The sequence below is a fragment of the Dinoponera quadriceps genome, unplaced genomic scaffold (assembly GCF_001313825.1).
Source record: "Dinoponera quadriceps isolate SergipeBrazil2010 unplaced genomic scaffold, ASM131382v1 scaffold533, whole genome shotgun sequence".
In the NCBI taxonomy this organism is placed as follows: Eukaryota; Metazoa; Arthropoda; class Insecta; order Hymenoptera; family Formicidae; genus Dinoponera; species Dinoponera quadriceps.
This window is the reverse complement of record NW_014554780.1, coordinates 1,517,970-1,539,174: the sequence shown is the minus strand read 5'-3', so window position 1 is coordinate 1,539,174 and position 21,205 is coordinate 1,517,970. Positions and strand designations below refer to the sequence as shown.

At 41.6% G+C, this 21,205-nt stretch overlaps 4 protein-coding genes across 10 annotated transcripts; 2 read left to right on the top strand and 2 right to left on the bottom strand.

The window, feature by feature from the left end:
* The first annotated feature begins 575 nt into the window (after window positions 1–575).
* LOC106741805 (importin-13) lies at window positions 576–6,612 on the top strand. 2 transcript variants are annotated; one of them, XM_014614153.1, is made up of 9 exons: window positions 576–739; window positions 844–985; window positions 1,285–1,449; window positions 1,767–1,916; window positions 1,977–2,218; window positions 2,319–3,087; window positions 3,493–4,399; window positions 4,831–4,977; window positions 5,054–6,612. In XM_014614153.1, exons 2-9 carry the CDS (start codon window positions 845–847, stop codon window positions 5,329–5,331), a joined length of 2,799 nt encoding a protein of 932 aa, XP_014469639.1. In that variant the 5' UTR covers window positions 576–739; window position 844; the 3' UTR covers window positions 5,332–6,612. The 2 variants fall into 2 exon arrangements, with proteins under 2 accessions (XP_014469639.1, XP_014469640.1); XM_014614154.1 differs by having other exon boundaries at window positions 576–985; window positions 5,054–5,361; window positions 5,793–6,612.
* LOC106741804 (5'-3' exoribonuclease 1) lies at window positions 5,356–15,255 on the bottom strand. Of its 3 annotated transcripts, XR_001374213.1 has the most exons (19): window positions 14,999–15,073; window positions 14,335–14,775; window positions 13,741–14,188; window positions 13,405–13,655; window positions 13,211–13,338; window positions 12,687–13,069; window positions 12,069–12,361; window positions 11,704–11,990; window positions 11,354–11,630; window positions 10,550–10,825; window positions 10,039–10,199; window positions 9,551–9,936; window positions 8,459–8,805; window positions 8,312–8,383; window positions 8,048–8,236; window positions 7,687–7,920; window positions 7,120–7,605; window positions 6,775–6,997; window positions 5,356–6,683 (listed from the first exon to the last, which is right to left on the bottom strand). XR_001374213.1 is itself a non-coding variant. In XM_014614151.1 (18 exons), exons 1-18 carry the CDS (start codon window positions 15,071–15,073, stop codon window positions 6,830–6,832), a joined length of 4,902 nt encoding a protein of 1,633 aa, XP_014469637.1. In that variant the 5' UTR covers window positions 15,074–15,254; the 3' UTR covers window positions 5,356–6,829. The 3 variants fall into 3 exon arrangements, 2 of the variants coding, with proteins under 2 accessions (XP_014469637.1, XP_014469638.1); XM_014614151.1 differs by having other exon boundaries at window positions 5,356–6,997; window positions 14,999–15,254; XM_014614152.1 differs by lacking the exon at window positions 5,356–6,683 and having other exon boundaries at window positions 6,704–6,997; window positions 7,309–7,605; window positions 14,999–15,255.
* Window positions 15,256–15,304: 49 nt separating this feature from the next.
* On the top strand, window positions 15,305–17,569 carry LOC106741806 (heparin sulfate O-sulfotransferase-like). Its single transcript, XM_014614156.1, has 7 exons — window positions 15,305–15,877; window positions 15,964–16,196; window positions 16,435–16,520; window positions 16,597–16,735; window positions 16,804–16,901; window positions 17,052–17,209; window positions 17,325–17,569. Exons 1-7 carry the CDS (start codon window positions 15,766–15,768, stop codon window positions 17,534–17,536), a joined length of 1,038 nt encoding a protein of 345 aa, XP_014469642.1. The 5' UTR covers window positions 15,305–15,765; the 3' UTR covers window positions 17,537–17,569.
* A 756-nt stretch (window positions 17,570–18,325) lies between these two features.
* Window positions 18,326–19,929, bottom strand: LOC106741807 (N-terminal Xaa-Pro-Lys N-methyltransferase 1). 4 transcript variants are annotated; one of them, XM_014614160.1, is made up of 5 exons: window positions 19,893–19,929; window positions 19,144–19,516; window positions 18,854–19,040; window positions 18,676–18,784; window positions 18,326–18,592 (listed from the first exon to the last, which is right to left on the bottom strand). In XM_014614160.1, exons 2-5 carry the CDS (start codon window positions 19,297–19,299, stop codon window positions 18,343–18,345), a joined length of 702 nt encoding a protein of 233 aa, XP_014469646.1. In that variant the 5' UTR covers window positions 19,300–19,516; window positions 19,893–19,929; the 3' UTR covers window positions 18,326–18,342. The 4 variants fall into 4 exon arrangements, with proteins under 4 accessions (XP_014469646.1, XP_014469643.1, XP_014469644.1 ...); XM_014614157.1 differs by having other exon boundaries at window positions 19,144–19,783; window positions 19,893–19,917; XM_014614158.1 differs by lacking the exon at window positions 19,893–19,929 and adding an exon at window positions 19,713–19,871 and having other exon boundaries at window positions 19,144–19,555.
* Between the last annotated feature and the right edge of the window lie 1,276 nt (window positions 19,930–21,205).

Below are 21,205 nucleotides of genomic sequence, written 5' to 3'. Positions count from 1 at the left end.
TCTTTTGTCACTGCACGGCTAGTCTTTTGTCGCTGTACGGCAGGAGAACAGTGGAGAATAGCCCGCCGTTAGAGCTGCATCGTTCTAGTGTTTCTATACGAAATAAAGGAGTCTTTCTTAATCTCTGTGCTGAGTACTCAGTGGGTACATGCCTAGATTCTTCTCGGGCTATCCCTTCTAAACCTCCACACTTACAATGCATTTCTCATTGAAATTACCGCGCGATTTCAATGATAAATGAATATAAGTATTTAATCTTCGTCTGTCGCTCACTATTCATTAAAAAGACATCAATAAAAGAAGTGTTCAGTTGACGATCAAAGGAAATACGTACACATCGACCGGTGCTTAAAATCTTTCCGCTAGGCCACCAATTACGGAAATTCCGTTTACAAACGAGTGGGCTCCGAAAGCCCACATGGGTGATCGGCTAATTTAATATAAAATTTTTTAATTGGTGGTTCTCTTAAAGAGAAATTAAACTAAACTTTTTACGTATTTGGTACAACGAATGTCGTATACTCAGGCATAGAACGCAGCCCTCAGTTAAAAAGAACAAACCTGTTGACTTCTGCGCCATCTGGTATACAGTCGTCCGGACGCGTTTGTTAAGTTAGGTCGGATTAGGTTATGTTGTGCTTTATGCTTTGGTCGTATGATACAAGCTAAGTGATCAAGTGGATAATGAATACACAAGAAAATATCAAATCAGCGACGTGAGAATGTAAATACATAGAAGGTGTGTTATTTGTAGTCGTTGCGTATAAATCCCTGTTGCTTGCACACTGCTATAACAAGAAGACTGGTAGACGCTCGTTCTCGACTACACTGTTACACGCTTAGGATGGATTATGCAACAATTGTCGATCGAGCTGTCAAAGAATTCTACTCAGTGGGCAGCAATGAAGCTCATTCGTGGTTACTGCAAGTACAAGCCTCCCCCGAAGCCTGGCAATTCGTGTGGGAACTTTTGGATCCTTCTAAGGTCTGCATCTGAATGGATCACATTGTTCCTGTTCCATGATATATTTTTTCTCTCGTTATTTATATTTTCGTGCAATATAAAGCTTCATGCGTCACCATGGTTCTGCCATCGGATGCCCAAAGAACTTTGCAATCGTGGCTAAACAATTATTACACCGCGATGTTTTTATATTTCGCAACACGCATGACATAAAAGAAGTGGATGTAATAAATTATAAATATCATGAGACAGATGATTTATTTAACTATTTAAATTTAATTTGGTCTATCTTTTTTTTTTGACATGTCCTATTTTTGCAGTCTGGAGAAGTTCAATTTTTTGCAGCAACAACTCTACATACAAAGATAATTAAGCAGTGGGATGAAGTACCTGAAAATGACTATCCAATGTTAAGGGATTATTTGGTCAAGAGTCTGAAACAGCCCAACACTCCCAAATTCGTTCTTCTGAAGCTTTGTCAAGCGGTAATACTTGTTATATATGATTTAAAGGAACATAAACTTCCTCCTAATGCATTTGTTAAATTATTCATGTTAACTGACTATTTCACTAATGTATGATAAACATACAATAATTGGGACTATAGGGCTGCCTATTAATTAAATTGTCTCTAAAAAAAGTTTCCTATTTATTTTACCGTTTTTAATAGAAAAGATTCATTTTTGTTGGAAAACACCAGGTTTTTACCACTGCCGTGGACTTTATTAAAAAAATCTGGAATTTTGTCGACCCTGCTCTATACGTAATTCAACAGTCACAAATTGTTCATCATTAATTTCAGTTTGCTGCGTTTATGGTCAATAGTTACAACGTAGCAAAAGTAGAGGAAGATACAAGTATAGTCGATGACCTATTTAACGCTTTAACCCCGACTAATTCGCAATCCATGTTGGAATTGTTACTTCGAGTACTTTCGTTGCTGCCTGCCGAGGTAAGACACGTACAAGATTGTGCTTTAATTTCACAATAATGACCGTTATTATGTTGTTAGTGTGAAAGGAGACGGCAAATGTGTGGCAATTCGCACATTTTAGTCAGCGGTTGGCGCAAAACTTTGTGCTGCTTGCGATTAATCTTCTCGTCGTGCGACACACTTACATGGTCACCGACGTTAATGATACCTGGTTTAGAATGTACCCTAGCTTGGTTTAAGACTGACAGACTACCGTTGGAGGCTATTGGCCAAATTTATTCGGACCTACTAGTTATGGCGCCCCACTATGCGCCTGATAGGTAGGTTGTCCTTTGAGGAGGAAGAGGATATCTAATATAAGACCAAACGTGATAAGGAAAATAATGTAATGAAACGTCGACCCTGTTTCTCTCCCGCAAGGTCTTCGAATTCATCATGTAGCGAGCACGAACGCGGTTGGGAAATAGTACAGGAGTGCTTGATCATAATAGTGACGCACCGTGACCTGAACAAGTGGCCTCAGACCCTTTGGGAATGGGCGAGAGTTCTGACAACAACGGCGAAGGAGCACAATACCAAATACTTCTGCGAAGTGCTCACCGCTATCGGGGAGACTCACAGCCGTGAGTTTCTGATCGCTTTGGCCGGCGGTAGTAACGACATGACGCATAAGCAAACAGCTGCGGACTTGGTCGAACTGCTGCTGGAATGTACGTCTCAACCAGGTCGTTATCCGACGGACGAGACCCGCAGCAGCATTCCGTTTGGATTCTGGTATGCGTTGCAGGACGATTTGGCCACGTTGGATCAGCCGGTCGATAAGTGGGCTCTGTTGGCGTTGAAGCCCATTTACACTCGACTGGCCGAAGCATTGCTGGAAAAGTCGACTCTTCCGTGCCGGCAAGAGCTGAGCAATGCGAACGAGCGCGAGGTGTTCAGATGTTACAGGCAAGATGTGGCGGACACTTTAGACTACTGCTATAAGGTGCTGCAAGAGGACCTGCTGAAAATGGTCCTGGAGAGATTGGGCCGAGCGATATGCAATGACAAAAGCTGGACCGACGTTGAAGCATCCTTGCATGCGTTTAAAGCACTGGCGGAAGCTGTCGGCAGTAGAAACGTCCGCTACGTCTCGGAAATGATAGACGCTATTCTCTCGTACATACCTTACGATCGTTATCCTGCGGAGGTACGTGTACATATATTTCGAGCGTATAAATTTACACCGCTGTGTTTTCAAAACAAAATAGTCTGAAATTTGTATAATATTCGCATATTAATCCTATAGTATTTTTTTAGTAAAATTTTATTTTCATATATATAGCTGAGAGGATATTAAAAATAGAAATTAAAAATAGCACGCTAATTTTCCAAGGTACACATAGGGAAGAGTTTAGTCAACTTTAGTTTAAACAAATATCTCTCAGCTCTTTTCCTAATTGCACGAGCTGTTGGAGCAATACCTCAATCCATACACAGCCTGTGCATACTCATTGTTGGTCATTATCCTGTTACATTTCGCGTATGCGCTGATCGCCAGTGAATTGTGCTTATATTTGTACAACAATACGAGAGATTCGCTCGATACGCGCAGGTAATGGCGACAGCTTGTTCAGCATTGGGCGCATTCGCCGAGTGGATCGGCGAACACCCCGACCGCAGGCTGAAGGAGGTGCTGCAGTTCATCACTCTAGGACTCACCAAGGGTCCCGCTATCGCACCCTTCGCAAGTATGGCATTGAAGGATGTTGTTAGAGAGAGCGGTAATCATATCAAGCCATTCGCACTGTCCATCCTCGACACGATCAGACAAGCTCTGCCTAGCGTCGCACCAGGTAGCGGGGAAGCTTTGCGGCTGATGTATGCCACCGGCAAGATGCTCAACACCTTGCCGGAGGAGTTACAACTGACGTATCTTGACGCGACGTTAGGGGTGTGCATAGTGAAGGTGAAGGAGCTATTGGAGCAACCGTTGTTCGTGGCGCGAGCCGGCGTGACGAGCCACTTGAAAATGATAGTCGCCTGCCTGTCCACCCTCGAAGGCACGATCGGCAAGGTCGTGTTGGACGGCCTGATACCGCTGTTCCACCAGATCATCGCGCATCCTGAATGGAGCCAGGACAACCTCACGTTGGAAGCGATGTACCTGTGCGCCCAACGCTCCCTACCGTTGTTGCTGCGCCCGGAGACGGACGCACGGCCGTTGCTCTCGATCCTGACGGCATCCTACAAGACATGGCCGCACCAGGGAGCGTTGAACCTGCTGCGCCACTTGATACTGCTGTTCGGGAGAGACCAAGACAACGTCATAAGGTCGGTGCTCGCCGAGATCAGCTCGATAACGCTGAGCGGTGTGAAGGCCTGCAAATCAGTGCAAGGAGACTTGTCCGATTGGTCGGACCTAATGGAAGCGTACCTGGGTGTGCTCGCGCAAATTTGCAAGAAGAACGTCGGGCTGCTGCTGCAAATCCCGGACCAAATACCGGACATGTTGCAGTGCGGTAAGTGCGTAGAAAAAAAGCTAATAATAATGTAAGCTGTGGTAGAAATAGCTGTTGCGATGAAAGAAATACAAGAGAAGAAGATAGACAAGTAAGAATCGGACGCCGGTGTTGGAGCGGGATACAATTTGATAAGAGTGTTTGTACATATATAGAGTGTACCGTTTTTAAATGATGCATTGTCTCGAAAGGCTTTCATTGAAAAATGTTTCGTAGAAAAATTTCGTATTTTCGAAGAGGACACAAGTTGATGACCTTAACCTTCGTTGTAATTAATAATCCACTCGTCATTTCATGCGAATACCTAGAGAGTGTCCCACTACGAATCTTTCCACGCGCGGTTAAGTGGAACGCGCATCCTTCGTTGATAACTGCCAATAAGCAGAAATGTCGCGACTTTCCTCACATTCTCGTTTCCGCCTTATTTTCAGGGATGGCTTGCTTGACGCTGCCGGAAATCTCTACGGTGAAAATAGCCGGTAGCTTTCTCAGCCACGCGATCGCACAAACTCCGCACATGCAGACGTTCGTCCAGCCGATCGGCCAGGAACTGGTCTCCGTAATCTTGCATCACGTCGGTAAGCGGGAATGCCGAAATGTTCACACGGAGCCGTGTTTGCTCGGTTCATTCATTTCTTCTCGTGCTTCTATTAGTTGGAGCAGCTACCCAGAATCATCTGGAACCTTGCGCCGAGGTCCTGTTCACATTGAACAAATTCTACTTCGAGTGGCACGACGTGTGGCTGCGAGCCGTGTTCGAGAGTCAAAGTGATTCCGCCGTGTTGCCAAAGGAGTACACAACGCACATCTTGCGCGAGAGGACGAAAAAAGGGCTCTGCACCACGCTGAAGGAACTCAGTATGCGGTGTCGACAAAAGACGGGACTCTCGTCGAATCCTCGGAATGACAGAACTTTCGAAACGTTGACATAAGACGAGTTTTACTCTGTGACAGACACAACGGTAATATACTCATACGGAAATTAATATAATTTATCCCTTTATAATAAACGCAACCGTGTTGTATATATTCCATACGTTTTTGCATTTCTTCGGATCGTAAGATGTTCATTGATCGCATGTAACGTGGTGCAAGATTAATTGTAGTGAGAAAAAAATGAAATGGAGTGGACCGGGAAGAAGAAAAATACATAAATATATTTCCGATCCTTTTCTCCATCGACTGTTGTATATTAGCTGACAATTAACAACTAATTTATCAAGAGATTGTTAGAAGACGAACTAAAACCAATTAAATAATAATGTATGAAATTGAATTGTGATTTGTGTACTTAGCGATACTTCGCGCGACCGGTTTGTTGTGGGTGAGGCAGAAATATCTTTTTGTTGGATATTATGCTATTTAATTTTGATTTTTTCTTTGCTGTTTGCAGTACAGAAAGAAGGAACACGGGAAAGATCGTCGGAGATAGATTACATATCTTTCTACTTGTACGCTTAATTAATATCACTTTCTTCATGCCCGTATGCGTTACTTGCGTAATATTATTCCACTTGGAGAGATGTACACGTGGTACTACTAATAAAAATCGATCTCTTCCTTTTCTAAAACGCGTTGCGCCGTAAAATAGAATAACCTGGGCTATTCATCAATATTACTGGGAATTGAAATATTTCTCAAGAAGACGGGAGAGATAAATGGACAAATAGAAAGACAGAAAGAGATTTCTCATCTTTTTTTTTAACAAAATGTTAGAACCAATATCCGATTCTCGTGCACGTGTATTTTAATACGATAAAAAAAAAGGTCGACACGCCTATACAAAAAAAAAAATTGCGAAAATATATCATTATCAATCTTCATGATGTACTTTTTCTCCTCTTTGCGTGCATTAAGTTTCAACGGAAAAAAAATCGTCACTCAAAGGCATACCTTAATTAAATTACCCAATTTTCGAAATAACGAATATTCTCAAAGTAAGTCTGATCGCGTAAATCGTCTCAATAAATTACCGTAAAATCAAGAGTTGATCTACGTAAATGACAATACGCCAGTACATTGCGGAGTGTACGAAATATAAAATAAACGATTGATCATTCTCACTTAAACAATAACGTCCTTTATGTTGTATATATTACGCATATAAGTTTGGTGCGTGCATTGTGTGTGTGTGTGTGTGTATATACATTTCGCTCGAAAAGGTCTATATAACGATTCTTTCGTGCACTGGCAGGCGATCGCACATATAGTAAGTACGAAAATCGTTCTCAGCGTAAAATCCTCCGACGAGATACTGGCGCGTTGAAAATCTTGAAAGAAAAATCTGCACGCATTATTATAAAATGTAGAAAACGAGCAGGAACGAAGAGATGGTGGGTGTAGCAATACAGTTGTATAGTTTCTCTCATATTTACATATAATCCGTCGGAGAGATCTCTACTTCCGTCATACCGGGCCGAAGCAGAGTCTTCATTGGGGTTCGCCGCCGTTCGACAGGTCTTGCGCGCCGAATTTCGCGGCGACGCGCGATTTTCTGGGCTTGGACGTTTTTACCGCGGCATTCTGCGGCTGTTGCGACATATGAGGCTCGCTTGGTTCCTCCTTCTTGATCTTATTTACAGTTTCCGACGCTTCGTTCTGCGAATGAGAAGTTTCACTTATTACGTTTCAATATATTCACGAGTAATTGCAATAAAGGGGTGTGACAGTGTGTGCGCATATGTAAATATGTACGTGTGCATATATCTCTCTATATAAACCTTGAGTAACGTCTTTTGGGTGTCTTCCTTTTTTTGTTGTTGTTGTTGCTGCTGCTGCTGCTGCATTTTGGGGTTAGGATTTTTCTTGACGTTTGAACTCACTTCTTTCGGGGTCTGCTTCACGCTGGCGTTTCTGTTCTTCTTCTGAGCCTGCAAGGGTACAAACGCGGTGCTCTGTCTTATTTCTACCTTCGGCTGGCTCGGAGGTTTCCCCTGCTGCAGCCTGCCCTGACTGTACGACGCCGCGGTGTGCTGACCGAAGCCTGGATTCGGCGGTGGCAGTTTCTGGCTCCACTTTGGATAAAATAAGTTGGGCTGCATGTTCAGATTCTGCGGGATCGGCGGCATCTTTGGAGGACACATTGGCATCACAGGAGGCCGGATATTTTGGACCCAAGAGCTGTTCTGCTGGCCGTTGTACCATTGTTGTCGAGGCGCCGGCACCATTTTCGTATCGGGTGTCAACGCCTTATCCAAATTTAACGCCTGCCGACAGAAGTCGCATTGAGGACGCAACACGACGCGATGAAACTCTTGGCAATTTTTCTTATTAACATTTCCTGCTACCTTGTACGTTTTCTTCGCAGCGCTTTCCGCGGCCTGCTCGTGAGTGGCGCAAGGATCACCTCTAAAGGTTGCGTCCTGCAGACAAATCTTGCAGCTGATCAAGCCGGTTTTCTCGTCGATAAAATAATTGTACTTCGGCATGCCGATTCTATTGCATGAGAAATGTTTCAATAATTGCGAGCAATGCCAGATGGGATTAATTTCCTCCTGTTTCCCCTCGGCACGCCGAGCATGCTGTAAAAGTAATATTAAAAATACACAAGCATGAAAAGTAAATAAATATCTTTCTCCCTTCTCCCGGAGTGAGAATACTCGAAAAGGGATGAAGCGCGCAGATATTGCCCTTAACTATCGTACATACGTCAAACCATTGTTGCACCAAAGGTGGCGGTGGATCCGATGTTCGATTCTTTTCCACGACTGTCGTTTCCTGGGACGTTGCCGTGGATGGCGCCATCATCGGTTGGCCGCTCTGTTGCTTGCTCGTCTGCGTATCTCCGTCAGGAATTTTCAACATAGCCTTCAAGAAGGCGCTGGGATCCTGCGGCTGCTACGTAAGAATTCGTCGAATGCAATTCGGCGGCGATGGGAGTTTCAGATTCACGAAATATTCAACGATATTTACCGACTGTACGCTGTGGTTATTGGCGACCGGCTTCATCCTCATGACCTTCTCCGGCGGCGGCACACTCGGCTTCTACCACCGTATATCATATCGAGAATCAGTGATTTACGAAAAAGCAAGCTGAGACTACGTGCAACCGCGACTGACCTGCAATCTGTGCAGCTCGTTCCACAACGCTTGGAACTCGGACGACTGGCTGGCGGAGGCGCTCGGATAATTCTCCGCCGGTTTCTTGCACGACTCCATTTGCGACAGTATGTCCTGATTCAATTTCTCGAGGCCCTTCTTGGCGAGACGCATCTGCGGCGACACTTTCGGCGACTGACGGACGCTCCTCTTCGGCGACGAGGCGCCCGTCATTTGTCGCCAATTTTCCGTCGGCTCGCTCATCGGATTGCCATGCTCCATTCTCTCGCCGTAGCTGATGTTCACGAAATCCGTGGCCGCCAGGCGATAACTGCGCGTCTGCGAGCATCCATTTATCGAGAGTCCACCTGTAATGTTCGCATGGGTGCAGGTATTTTCGCCAGTGAATGGTGACCGACTTCTCGGGACCAGATGCCAATACTGTTTCAGGCTTTTCTCCTTAACTTACGAATAATAGCGGCCGTTTGCATTAATGCATACTGAATTCGCACACTAAGGCTCGCTCACAGTTCGTTCTTATATTTAAGGTAGTCTTAAATACATCTTTAAAAATTTGGCCGATAAAACGACGATCCGTATGAATGTTGTGCAGGTTTTTTTTTTTTTTTTACAGCAATCAATTCCACCCGCCGTTTCATGTGGAAAAGTATTAAGGTGGGTTTATCGAAAAGTGAAAGTTTTATATTTCATATTGAAAAATATCAGGTTAAAATGTAAAATAACTGGAAAAGTATTCTCGACTATTATTTTACACTAATATTTTTATACATAGAATAACTAGAGGAATCGATTTGTGTAAAAAAAAAAAGCCATATGATTCTATTAAAGAAATTCAAATTGAACTTAATTTGACTTTGGCAACGCCATCTAAGGCGTCCTTGGTTTTTTTAAGACACACCTTTTGTCTGAAACATTTTTTCGTAAAATGTTTATTTTCTGAAATATCAGACCGCGTCTCGAAACGTTGTGAACACCCTGTAATAAATCCACCACTGATTTTCGGGCCGACTGGCGGCCCAGGTGGCTTTTATACTCCGACACTCGAAAAACTGTCGGACAGAAAAATTCCGTACTTTAGATAAGTTATATTACCTAAGAAAGGCTTGTCGAACACCACATCGAACATAGTCTCCAACGGGTTGTTATTTGCCTTCTGTATTCCCACGACAGTGCCTTTAGCTCCGATTGGTACGGTGAAGCCGTTTCGAACGCAACAAATACGGTCCAACAAACGGTTCTGGGTATTCGAATCAGGCGCCACGTTGCGCAAATGTAACCCTGGCTTGAAGAGCAAGTGCGGTTGCACCTGTATAATCACTGTCTTGCTATCGGTGCTCTGTGTGTTCAAGTATTCCTCCAATTCCTCTTCGATCTTTCGCACCACTTCCGTGTCCACGGCTTCTACTCCGCAAGCGCGACTCTCTATATCGGACAGTTCCGTTTTCAACCAAGCGATTATATTTTCCAGCTCGTTCGATCTGCGAAGAACGTTGGAGCGTTTGTGATTTTAATTATATTTTATGCACATACGTATATAAATTATAGATAATTCGATAATATATAACAGAACACACGCGTACCCCTTGTCGAACAACTCTTCCTCTTGGAAAATATCGTTCGTCACGTTTCCCGCTAGACGTTCGAACAAGTCAGGACACTTGGCCATGTAATTACGGATCAGTTCAACCGCTTTTGTACTGTACAGCCATTGGTTATTTTCTTTCTTCGTGTAACCAGGTACCTTTAACAATGTCGACGGATCGGAAGATAGGCGCAATATGTAAGTATAGCAACAGCACACAGAAAAAGAAAAAAAGTTAAATTCAAAGAAATAATTACTTCAATATTCCTTAGCAAATTTTTACTAGGATCAAATACATTTTATTTTGATCAAGTAAATGTATTTTACTTAGATCAATTTACGGAACAAATATTTTATTTGTATCAAATAAATATTACTTGATCCAAGTAAAAAATTCGATAGGGAATACTAGAGAAATTATTCACTTGAATCTAACACTTTTTTTCTTTCGCAATCGTTACGAAGTGATAATTTACGTTGAGAGTTCAAATTCGCACGATTTTCCTCACCTCTTCGTTCTTTTTATTAAATTTCAAATTTAATCCGACATTGTGCTTTGTAATGTCCAACTCGTTCGATGCCCGTACGACGTAAATCGTACCGGTGATCCTGCTCAGCAGATGACTGCTTATTCCAAGACGTTGCGCGGCGATACTGCCGTGCATATATCGTGTCTTTTGTTGGGCATGGGTTTGCTTAATGGTGTCCAACGATGGTTCCTTTGCAATCGTCACGGAAATTTGGACTCTGCGTAGCTTCGTGTCATCCATCTTATTTGGCAAAACCTGTTCGTTCGTCAAAAATCTCTTTAAATAGAACTACACGAGCAGTATCCTCAGGGTGCTAACTCAAACCCCGAAAAAAAATTTCCTGAGAATCCCCCGATTTTCCAGGCAATTTATCAAAAATTCCAGGTAAAATAACAGTATTCTTAAATATATTTTACAAGTTAATGTATATTTATTGTGCAAAGGCTCTTTAATATTTTCCACTCGTAAATTCCGCTTTACAAATCATAAAGTAAAATTAAGAATCACTAGAGTTTCGATAATTTGAAAAATTTGGAAAAAAACTGTAAGGACTAAAAAAAAGGAAAAAATATTGTATATTGTATAAAATTTTCAAATTTCTTTTTTTAAAAAGTTACAAACAAGAAATGATGTATTTTATATTGTATAACCAGTATAAGCGCCTTGATCTTATGCACAATTATTTCGTTAACATTTTTTTCTTTCATTATTTAGAATAGATATTTTTCAATTCTCTTCGCTAACACTTCTAACAATCATCCCGAAATGAGAGAGGAACTGTACCTGTCCCATCGCACCGTAGTAAGGGTAGCCCAACATGAAACAGATATTTCCTGGTACGAAGATCTCGTGCATGCTTTTGTAGACCGGTGGGCTCTTGTAATAAATGGGAATGTCCATGACCACCGTCTGATAAACATAAGGTACGGGCGATTTTGCCCACTGTTTCTCGAGCGTCAATTTGCCTTGAGCGCCGAAAATGTACTTGTTACCTAGGAAAGGACGAGCGTAAATCAGCACGTCCGTATGGCCTATAGATATCCCAAGACGCGACAAATATCTGCAGGCAAATTTACGCAGGTTATATTATATAATCTCAGTTCTCTTGGTGGAGCGCGCGAATCGTATCTTACGTCTCTCTGATATGTTTCACTTGTATATTCCATTCCGCGACTGACGGGCCTTTCACGTCTTCTTTGTTCACATTGTCGTGACTGTAACCTGCCAGCGAGTCGATTAAAGCGAACTTTGTATTGCAGTTAGCCACACCGACCACGAGGGCTTCCTTCAAGTAAGGCCAATCAACGTGCACGCTCTTTCCCAACAGCTGCGACGCCAAGTCCTCCAAATTCGGTGACTGTTCCGACATTATGTGCAATATCATATTTTCGCCTCGCGATGTTTGCTGGAACACTTTCACCTGTGCAAAAGTGAAATTCCGCGTTGACAAGCTGTTGAGAATCGAAACAACTTTGGAGATCTCACGGTAAACATGTACCTCCGCTTTCGTCAAACACGCCGTGTGAAGAATGTGATGCAGTTTAGGGAATCCAGGGTAATAAACGTTTACGTCGAAGCCCGGGGACAGCCCTCGGACCAGCTGCTGCTTCGGCACGAAAATGTCGTCACGATTTATCAGTGACACTTGAGCGTGACTGATAATTCCCGGGAAGTCCGATGTCGCCTGGTGAATATCCAGTTCTTCGTCGGTATATGAATACAAATGCATCTGTCCGTGCTTATTTCGTTGCTGTTCCTCTGCTGTTAACTGCTTTAAATGTGGCTGCATAGCTAAATACAGACGCGAAGGACGTAGAGGGAGAGTTTAAATTGATATCTTGAGTGAGAGTTCTATATTTCTGCGATAAATCTTTCATCGATATTTGAAATATAATCCACCTGATCCGCCATTTTTACAGATATGAAGATATTTCAATTTCAATTATACACAAATCTTTCGTAATTAAAATATCTTCATATCTCTAAAAATAGCGAAGATACTCCCGGCCGGGTGAAGTTATTGCACCCATTCTGTATATGGAGTGGAAGAATTTCTCAAAATATACGTATACTTTGTCATATCCGCAAAATTACCGGACATAGAGATAGTACGCACCGGCTAACAATAGTTTCTCGTCGATGAACGGAATAAGCACCACTGCTTCCCATTCTTGCCGCTTCCCGTTTAAATCAGTCTTGAAATCATTCGGATAGTAATCGATGATTGGAGAATTTTTTTCCACCAATAGCGATTGAAACGCCACTGGCAACAGGTCCTTGCTATATGATGGTAATACAGCCAGTAATTGTTCGAATGGTAAGAACGGTTCTCCCAACTCAAATTCCAACTTCAGATCTTTGAAATCCTTTATGTCTGAAATATACGGGGCATAATGATGTGGATAGTACCACGACCAGTTGCAACAGCCGTTATAATAATAATTCAAATTCCATTGTATCGCTCTCACATAACCCTCTGCTTGTGAACGTAAAAAGTCCCTGAAATAAAAATTTGATCAATATAATAAGAATATTATTATAAATATGATAATGTGCGTACATTACATGTGCGATCAAATTGTGGCCTGGCAGACAGATCCCTCGTGGAAAAAGTCGCACATTTATAAAGGGGTTACTTACGCATCAACATTTTTGTACTCTAACTTGTTCATATAATAATCTCTTTTATGCTGTACAAATTCCATTTGATATATATCACTGTCGGATTCATCGTCCAAATCGTCATCCTCGTCGGAATGTCCTAAGGACTGTATTAAGCAGAATTAAATCACTTGCTTATTATTCAATTATTGAAAAGCATCGCAAATGAATACCATTTCTGTGGTAGATTTAATTAAAGCGTCTAAATCTTTATTTTGTATCTTTTTGGGAGATGCAGCTTCTTCGTCTTCCGATTTCTTATATACATGACGTTCAGATTCATTAGGCTTTCTACCTGTTTTACTTTCAAAATACTTCAAGTCAGCATAATGTTCGTTAAACTGTTCTACATCTAAACGACTAAGTCTCTCCATAAACTTCTCGAAACGGTTCAGATTTAACGTTCCTGCTTCATTTATATAACCTAAAGCATGATTAAACACTTAGGTTTATAACTAACGTAAAGACGTGAATTTTGCTAACTTATCGCTAATTAATTAATTACATACCTTCGAACGTTGGTAATACTTCCATATACGCACGGTACAGAATTGGCAGTGCACCGTTGGCAATATGTAAATTTGGCAAGTGGGGAATAAAATCATTTCCCACAAGGAATCCCATTAGAACCCAGTCATCGATTATTTTCTCAATATCATATGGAAAAGATATTTTGTATTTAACCGGCGAAAATTCATGATCTAAATATTCTCGTAAGAGCGACAAATGAAGAAGGCAGAACTTCGTCTCTTCGGGAGTCTGAATCCTCTTTTGCTTCTTACCAAACTTAACTTCCTCTCTTAAAAGAGAGAAATTTGGCTCATGCGAGCATAGACCTAACATTATTAAATCGGCATCTAGACCATATAAACAATGTCTAGAGTTAATGTCATAATCTTTACTTGCTTTCATATATCTTATGAAATCCATAATCTTGTGCTCTCCCTCTCCAGGGACCTAAAACAGATTTAATCCACTGTGGCGTCATAGAAAATCTAATTTTACATAGTAACAAATATTACATCCGTACGCATTATTTCTCTGAAAAAGATTATACTATATACATCTGTTTCCCTTACATTATAATTTCAAGATAAAATTACCTCAGAGCCACTGAATAGTACTTTACATTTTTTCCAAGCATCATCTGTAGAAATCTTATGTACAATAAAACGTTTGAGCTGTTTAGCGAGTTCAGCCATAAAGAAGGTTCCTGGGGTTATACAGTTCGAATCAAATTTTTTTTCCTCGGGTATTTGAATACCCTGTGCCAAAGCTTTAGCCTCTTGTATTTCAGCGTCCTTGGCAGATCTAAACCGCCGGCCTCTCTGTTGATTAATTTTAGCTCTAGGTGCTACCCCGTCTATTGCCATAAAAAATAGCTTCTGCGGCCGTATCATGTTAAATAATACTTCTACATAGTGGTATATATTTTTAAAAATGGTATCCTCAGAAATACGAAAGTGAACATCATTGTCATTCGGATGTGAACATGTATGTATGATACCATTCATGTCTAAATATAAATAATCAAATTCTGGCATCTGAAACAGATGGAAAGTAGTCTTTTTAAGAAAACTGTTACATGATGTTGGAAAATTGTTCCACTGACTTTCGAAAAGGTTGATCATTTAAGTGGACACAAAAACGAAACTGAAAAGGTTTTACCTTATAATTTGCATGTAATAATGTGTGCGATAAAAAAGAATGATGATACAACAGGTAAACAAAGGCGAGAAAGGAGTTTTTTTTTTCGTTGTCAAATACCTGATATTCCTTGATCGTTTCGCTGAGGCAGGGATACCTCTCGCTTATGTATCTGAAGAATTTCGGGACACCCATCTTGAGGTACGCGTTTTACCACCGAGACAGTACGATTCAACTGTGCCCAATTTACTGAGTCCCTTTCTTCGTAAAATTGTTCTATCAAAATTAAAAGTTTTGGTTGTAAGCACACCACAGCACTTCAATGATAAAGCCTAGACCACTGGTAATACGATGATGGGAAAACGTGACTTTCGATTCGCGCAAGGACGCCATTTCTACGGCCGGTATTCATTGGGTGCGTTCGGGGAGACATTATTAGCGCTTTAAAAGCAAACACTACTGCTAAAGCCCATATTGGGGTTTGGATTGAATTTGGTCAAACAATGCAAAGTTAATATTGAAATTCAAGTACAGTGAACTTTGCATTGATAAATTGCAATCGAATCTCAATCCTAATCCGTAGTCTGATATATCGGAGGCAGTGTGAATCCTGCATAGGAAGAAAGCCAGGCACACGCGGATATGCGTACGAACCGTCAGTGCGCGACGCGCGCTTTAACGCCGTTCGGCTGCGTCGTGTGATATTTAAATCACTTTAAATCCGGCCGGGCATAACACGCACGATTACACCGGATCCTGAGGAAGGATCGGTGTTCGAGATAAAGAGACAGGGCAGGCGGGTAGAGGCATACAAGATTCCTCGGAGTCGGCTTGAGCGCGCGTGGCGGCCGGCGTGCGTCACAGTTATGGTTTGAGCGGCGCGTAAAATGATGCTGAGGAATTTCCCGTTTCAATGGGTCCTGGCGTCGATCTTCACCGTTGTGATAATCTACCTCAGGCTGCGAATATGCCAACTGGAGGAGAGCTACAGATCGTTGCGTACGTGTTTTCACAACACGAGAGCATAGCCTCGATCAACACGTCCATTGTGCGATAATAAACGCAGGTAATCCTTTTGTTTACAGACGACGCTGTCGTGCAGGCGCAAATTGACGTTAGGAACGGGGCGCACGGCATCCCGGAGGCGACGCACGGCAGCGGGATCCTCGACGACATCGTTGTGATATATAACAGGGTGCCGAAGACTGCCTCCACCAGTTTCGTGGGGCTGGTTTACGACCTGTGCAAGCAGAATAAGTACCATGTACTGCACATCAACGTGACCAATAACATGCACACCCTAACCCTCAGCAATCAGGTGCTGTCGTATTTTCAGAAAAATCCGTATCTTTTTGGCCACTTCGAATTTCTTTATCGCGACTCTAAGGGATTATATTTGATTGTCTTGCAAAGTGCAAAATGAATTCTGGTGAAGCTGTATAATTGCATTTTACATATCGAAGTAATATGCTACTGTTTAGTTTCATCTATGTATACTTCTCTTGGAAATTACTATGGATTAGATCGTATCGTTAATGAATACGTGTTACATATAGGTTCAATTTACAAACAATATTACAAATTGGAATACGATAAAACCAGCATTTTACCATGGACATATGGCATTTTTAAATTTTGAGAAGTAGGTACAACGAATCTTAACGGTTACTGCAAAATCAAGTGAATGCATCTGTTTTGCTCACATCTTTATTTTACAGATTTGGTATTAAACGTACACCTTTGTATATAAATTTACTGAGGAAGCCTTTAGACAGATTTGTATCTTATTATTACTTCTTGCGATATGGAGATAACTTTAGGCCTCACCTGGTAAGGAAGAAACATGGAGATACAAAGGTTTGTATGTTTATATGGAAAAAAAAAAATACAAAATACATTCGCCTAACTTGATTATGTTTGTTTAGACATTTGACGAGTGTATAAGTATTGGTCAGCCTGACTGTGATCCAAATAACATGTGGCTGCAGATTCCATTTCTGTGCGGCCATGATCCAGCTTGTTGGTGAGTGAAACTTTTTGTTCCTTATATGTAGTTTTATGAATGAGCGATATCGGAATAACAATTTTCGACAATATTTTGTAGTTTGTGACGTGAACACTGTGCGATATTTATTATCAGTATTATCATTATGTTATTCGTGCTTCGCAACAGGGAGGTTGGTAATAACTGGGCATTAGAAGAAGCCAAACGAAACTTACAGAGGCATTATTTCCTGGTCGGCGTGACGGAGGAATTAAATGACTTTGTGGAGATATTGGAAAATGTATTACCGCGATTCTTCAAAGGGGCGTACGGTTTCTTTTTGCACAGTAAGTTCACGAGACCGATAAAGTTATTAAACATTTTAGTGTGAATGAACGTCACGTTTCAATCACATTATCACAGTGTTGACGATACAATAGGCGCTGCCTTCCTCGTTTTCAGACAACAAGTCGCATTTACGACAAACCACTCAAAAACTCAACCCACTACCTGAGACAGTGGACAAGATTCAGCAGTCCGTCGTGTGGAAGATGGAAAACGAACTGTATAATTTCGCTCTAGAACATTTTCACGCCGTGAAAAGGCGGCTCCTAAATGCTTCCCCCCAAGACGCAAATCAACGCTTTATGTACGAAAAGATACGGCCAAAATAAATCTCTACTTTTTTACGTAGACCTTTGCTTGAAGAGTAATTACATCAAATCTCTCTCACAATGTTCTGTGGCAGGTGATCACTCAATGCGTATTGATATTGTTGTGACTGAATGCAACCCTCCGTTAGTCGCAATATTTTTCACTCATGAATGGTATACAATGTATCTCATATATACACTAATTTTCTCATTAATTTCCTCCATTTCTTCCGAAGTTTTTTTTTTCTCATCAACATTTGATTGGCAGATCAGGCACTAGAGTATGTAAAAACGGTGAAAAACAAAGAGAAGGGAGAAAAAACATCGATATGGGCGAGTTCGATTTTGGAGTCGTAAGCAACGACGGTAGATCGTATCCTGAACGTGTATCTGTTGAATATTGTAAGTGACGGAGGGTTAATTGTGAAATCATATGATTACGTGTGTCCGTTGTATCCACATGTTCGTGTTATTCATGACAAGGAAGACTGATAAAGATTGATCTCCTAGATACGTTTGTGATCAACATTCCGCTGTCATACATTTAGTTGATCGTTTTCGTGTTTCCACTTTACCGCGAGAATGTAAGCGAAAGTGTTAGCACCGAGAACACCGCGATTATCGTAATAACACATGCGTGCGTGCGAAACGCAACGATACTTATCCTCTTTCTGTGAACTACACAAAGATGTAATTTCTAAGCCTTCGTCTCGTAAGTTCTTTATAAAAAGTTCTAAGAAACTAAAATAATTTAAGTATCAATCTACCTCGTTGGCATGCTATTTTAGGAAAAAAAAAAAAGAAAAACTGTACACTTAATTTATATATTATGCGTCGCTGATTAAATGATCGCAACAATTTGTCGGTCTAAGAGCAAACATATAAACTGGATACAAACTGCGGGGGAATTTTGTCTGCTGTTGTTCCTTGATACAAGTGAGATCGGCTTTCTCGAACAAGGATTTCAAGCCATTCAGCGATCTAGTTACAGAAGAATCCTCCTTATCAATTTCCAAATTATTTGAGCTAGTAATATTTTCCTTCACTACAAGTATCCCATTGTCTTTCAAGCCCAATCTACAGATTCAAGTCATTGAGTGGAAAAAAATCGTGCTTAGTCTCTTTTTTTCATACGGTAAAAAGTAAGAGTTAGAACTCACATGCATTTCTTGAAAAATTCGATCAAATGGTCGTCCTGCAGATGTCCTAACACCCACTGACACCATATAATGTCGTACTTACTCGCCGTAGGGCAGAAATTTTGCAAGCCTTGAAAGAAAAATTCGTTTACATTTCTGTCGTGTTGAATGTTCCGGTATTACAGATCAGTTGTATCACCGATAGGATAATATTGTCCAATCCTCGAGGAATGGTTTTCCAAAGATATCTTTGCTACCTCCAGAAACTTTGGATTCTGTTCAACCAGATCCACGTGTTTGAAGTGTTTGATCAGCAAATTTTTGGTAATCCTGCCGATACCCGCGCCGCAGTCCAAGGCGAACGTTTTGCCGGGTGCATTGTTTAACTAAAACAGGTTACGACAATTTAACACATTTATCGTTTCTTCCAAGTTTGCGCATCGGGCTTTTTTTACGAAAAATCGAAACGTCGGATACTACAGTACATACCTCGAAAAGGGATTTGAGAAAAACCGTGGAACCCTTTATGTCAGTCTGCGAGATAAATCCGAAGCCACCTAGCATCCCGTCCACCGTGGGTGGAATATGATCCCAGTATTTCGCGGCTGCAGTATAAAATTCGCCCTGACACGCGTCGTCCTGCATCCTCGCGCTCCAGTGCGTGTTTTGCGATCCTTTCAATTATTATATTGAACTACGAGTGGATTCGGCTCTCACAAAGTGCCCCGTATTCTTGACACGATGAGCATAAACATGGACATACTGCTAAAGTTACACGCAGCTCGTACGAGATCTTGGAAACGAGAATCTCTGTGCGACAGGCATCACACGAAGCACATGTTCCGATGATAGTGGATGACAACTGTCAACGACAATAACAGCACGTGTCAGCGATGGGATGCTAATGAAGATTATTCACGGATTAGAAATGATTGGAGCTGGACGATGATCGTTGGACGAACGAAGATGTTCGATTTCATTAAAAGATCGTGATTATTCAGGAGTTTTTGCGCTGAAACCTTTATTTGTAGTTGATGAAAGTAGAGACAAAAGTTTACTTGTCGATCGCGAAAGATGAAGTTCGTCGAATGTTGAATGATGTTACTTGAAAACGAGGAAACCTTTTGACCTGCTGAATATATTATTTGTGAATAAAAAGTCGTAAAACTTGAAAATAAAGGGACAGTTTCAACTAATGTTGAGTGTACTATTAGAAAACAAAAATCTGTCTGACCTACCGTTGAGTTGTATTCCGTTTCCTCACCACCATTGAACTATACTACTACACACATAGGGTGCGTTCCACTTAACGCCCACTGCGTAACTAGTTTTATAACTAGCTGGCTGGTGATGTGTCCCTCGCTCCGCCATTTTTCTCTTGATCTTTCATCATTGCCAAATTGAAACCTTGGTATTATAAGGTCTTAGCCGTCGGCACATGCTTGCTGGACGGCAATACTGTGTTCTAATCAGTGTATTTCTGTTACACATTGAAAAATGAAACTCCGGTCTGGTGGATAGTCTTCAAGGTATAGTTCAAATTCCAAACTAATTTAAAGAGACGTTCGGTCTCCGGCAAATTCAAATGAAGCGCATGCGTAGCAGCGCGACGTCGACACAATCTCATTTGTATTTGAAGCAACGAAGCGTATTCCGTGAGAACTGTCTATTCGATTAATTGCGTTTTGCGGTGGGTCAGTTTCTATCGAAAGACCTTTATCGCTCCCGTGCAATTAAATATACATAGGATGGCGCATACATCTTTCCCACTGGCAAAGTATAATGAGTAGCATTTAAACCCGCAATTTGTTACGTACTATCTTGCATCAGGACAAACGAGTGATATATTGGGTCGTGTCCTTCGAGTCTCGAATGCAGTGGAGAATGTTCGTCGCAATTCAATCAAACGAAGAATATAATTTCCGAAGTGAAAAATGTCACGAAATAATTTCTTTCTATACCAGTGGAAAATCGCCGAGAAATATAATATATGAACCATATCGCATGTAGAAAAATTCTTTTTTCCTTGGAATATTTCGCTGGCAGGATGCGAAAATTTTACATAATATCGCCTTGATACATATCTCGATATATATATTGATTGTTGCAATTTTGGGCATTAACAACTATGGCAAACGTCATCGGACATGACAAGTGGTTTTCGAAGTCGACGCTATCTCACGTGAGAGGAGAGTATCTCCAGCGAGAGGACAGCCATTTTGTCAAGTGGCAAATGACCGGCACTCGGCCGCTTGCATAGTCACTACGCTGCCTCATAGTTCCGGCTGTTTTTCGACCTTTCGAATTAATCGCCGACCAAACTGATCGTAAGTCATTCGCTCGCCTCGACGATAAAATCGCCGCGATAAAGTAGAAGCTATAAAACTGAAAGACCGCTAAGAATGGCAGCAAAAGAGCTGACAATTCTCCCGTTTTGTCGGAAATGTTCGGTTTCGAGCGACGCGTCCGGCCGATCCAATTATCACGATTGTCGCCGCGATGCACGCCGACGAAAATGCACCGTTGCGAGAACTCGCCGGCCGATTAACTT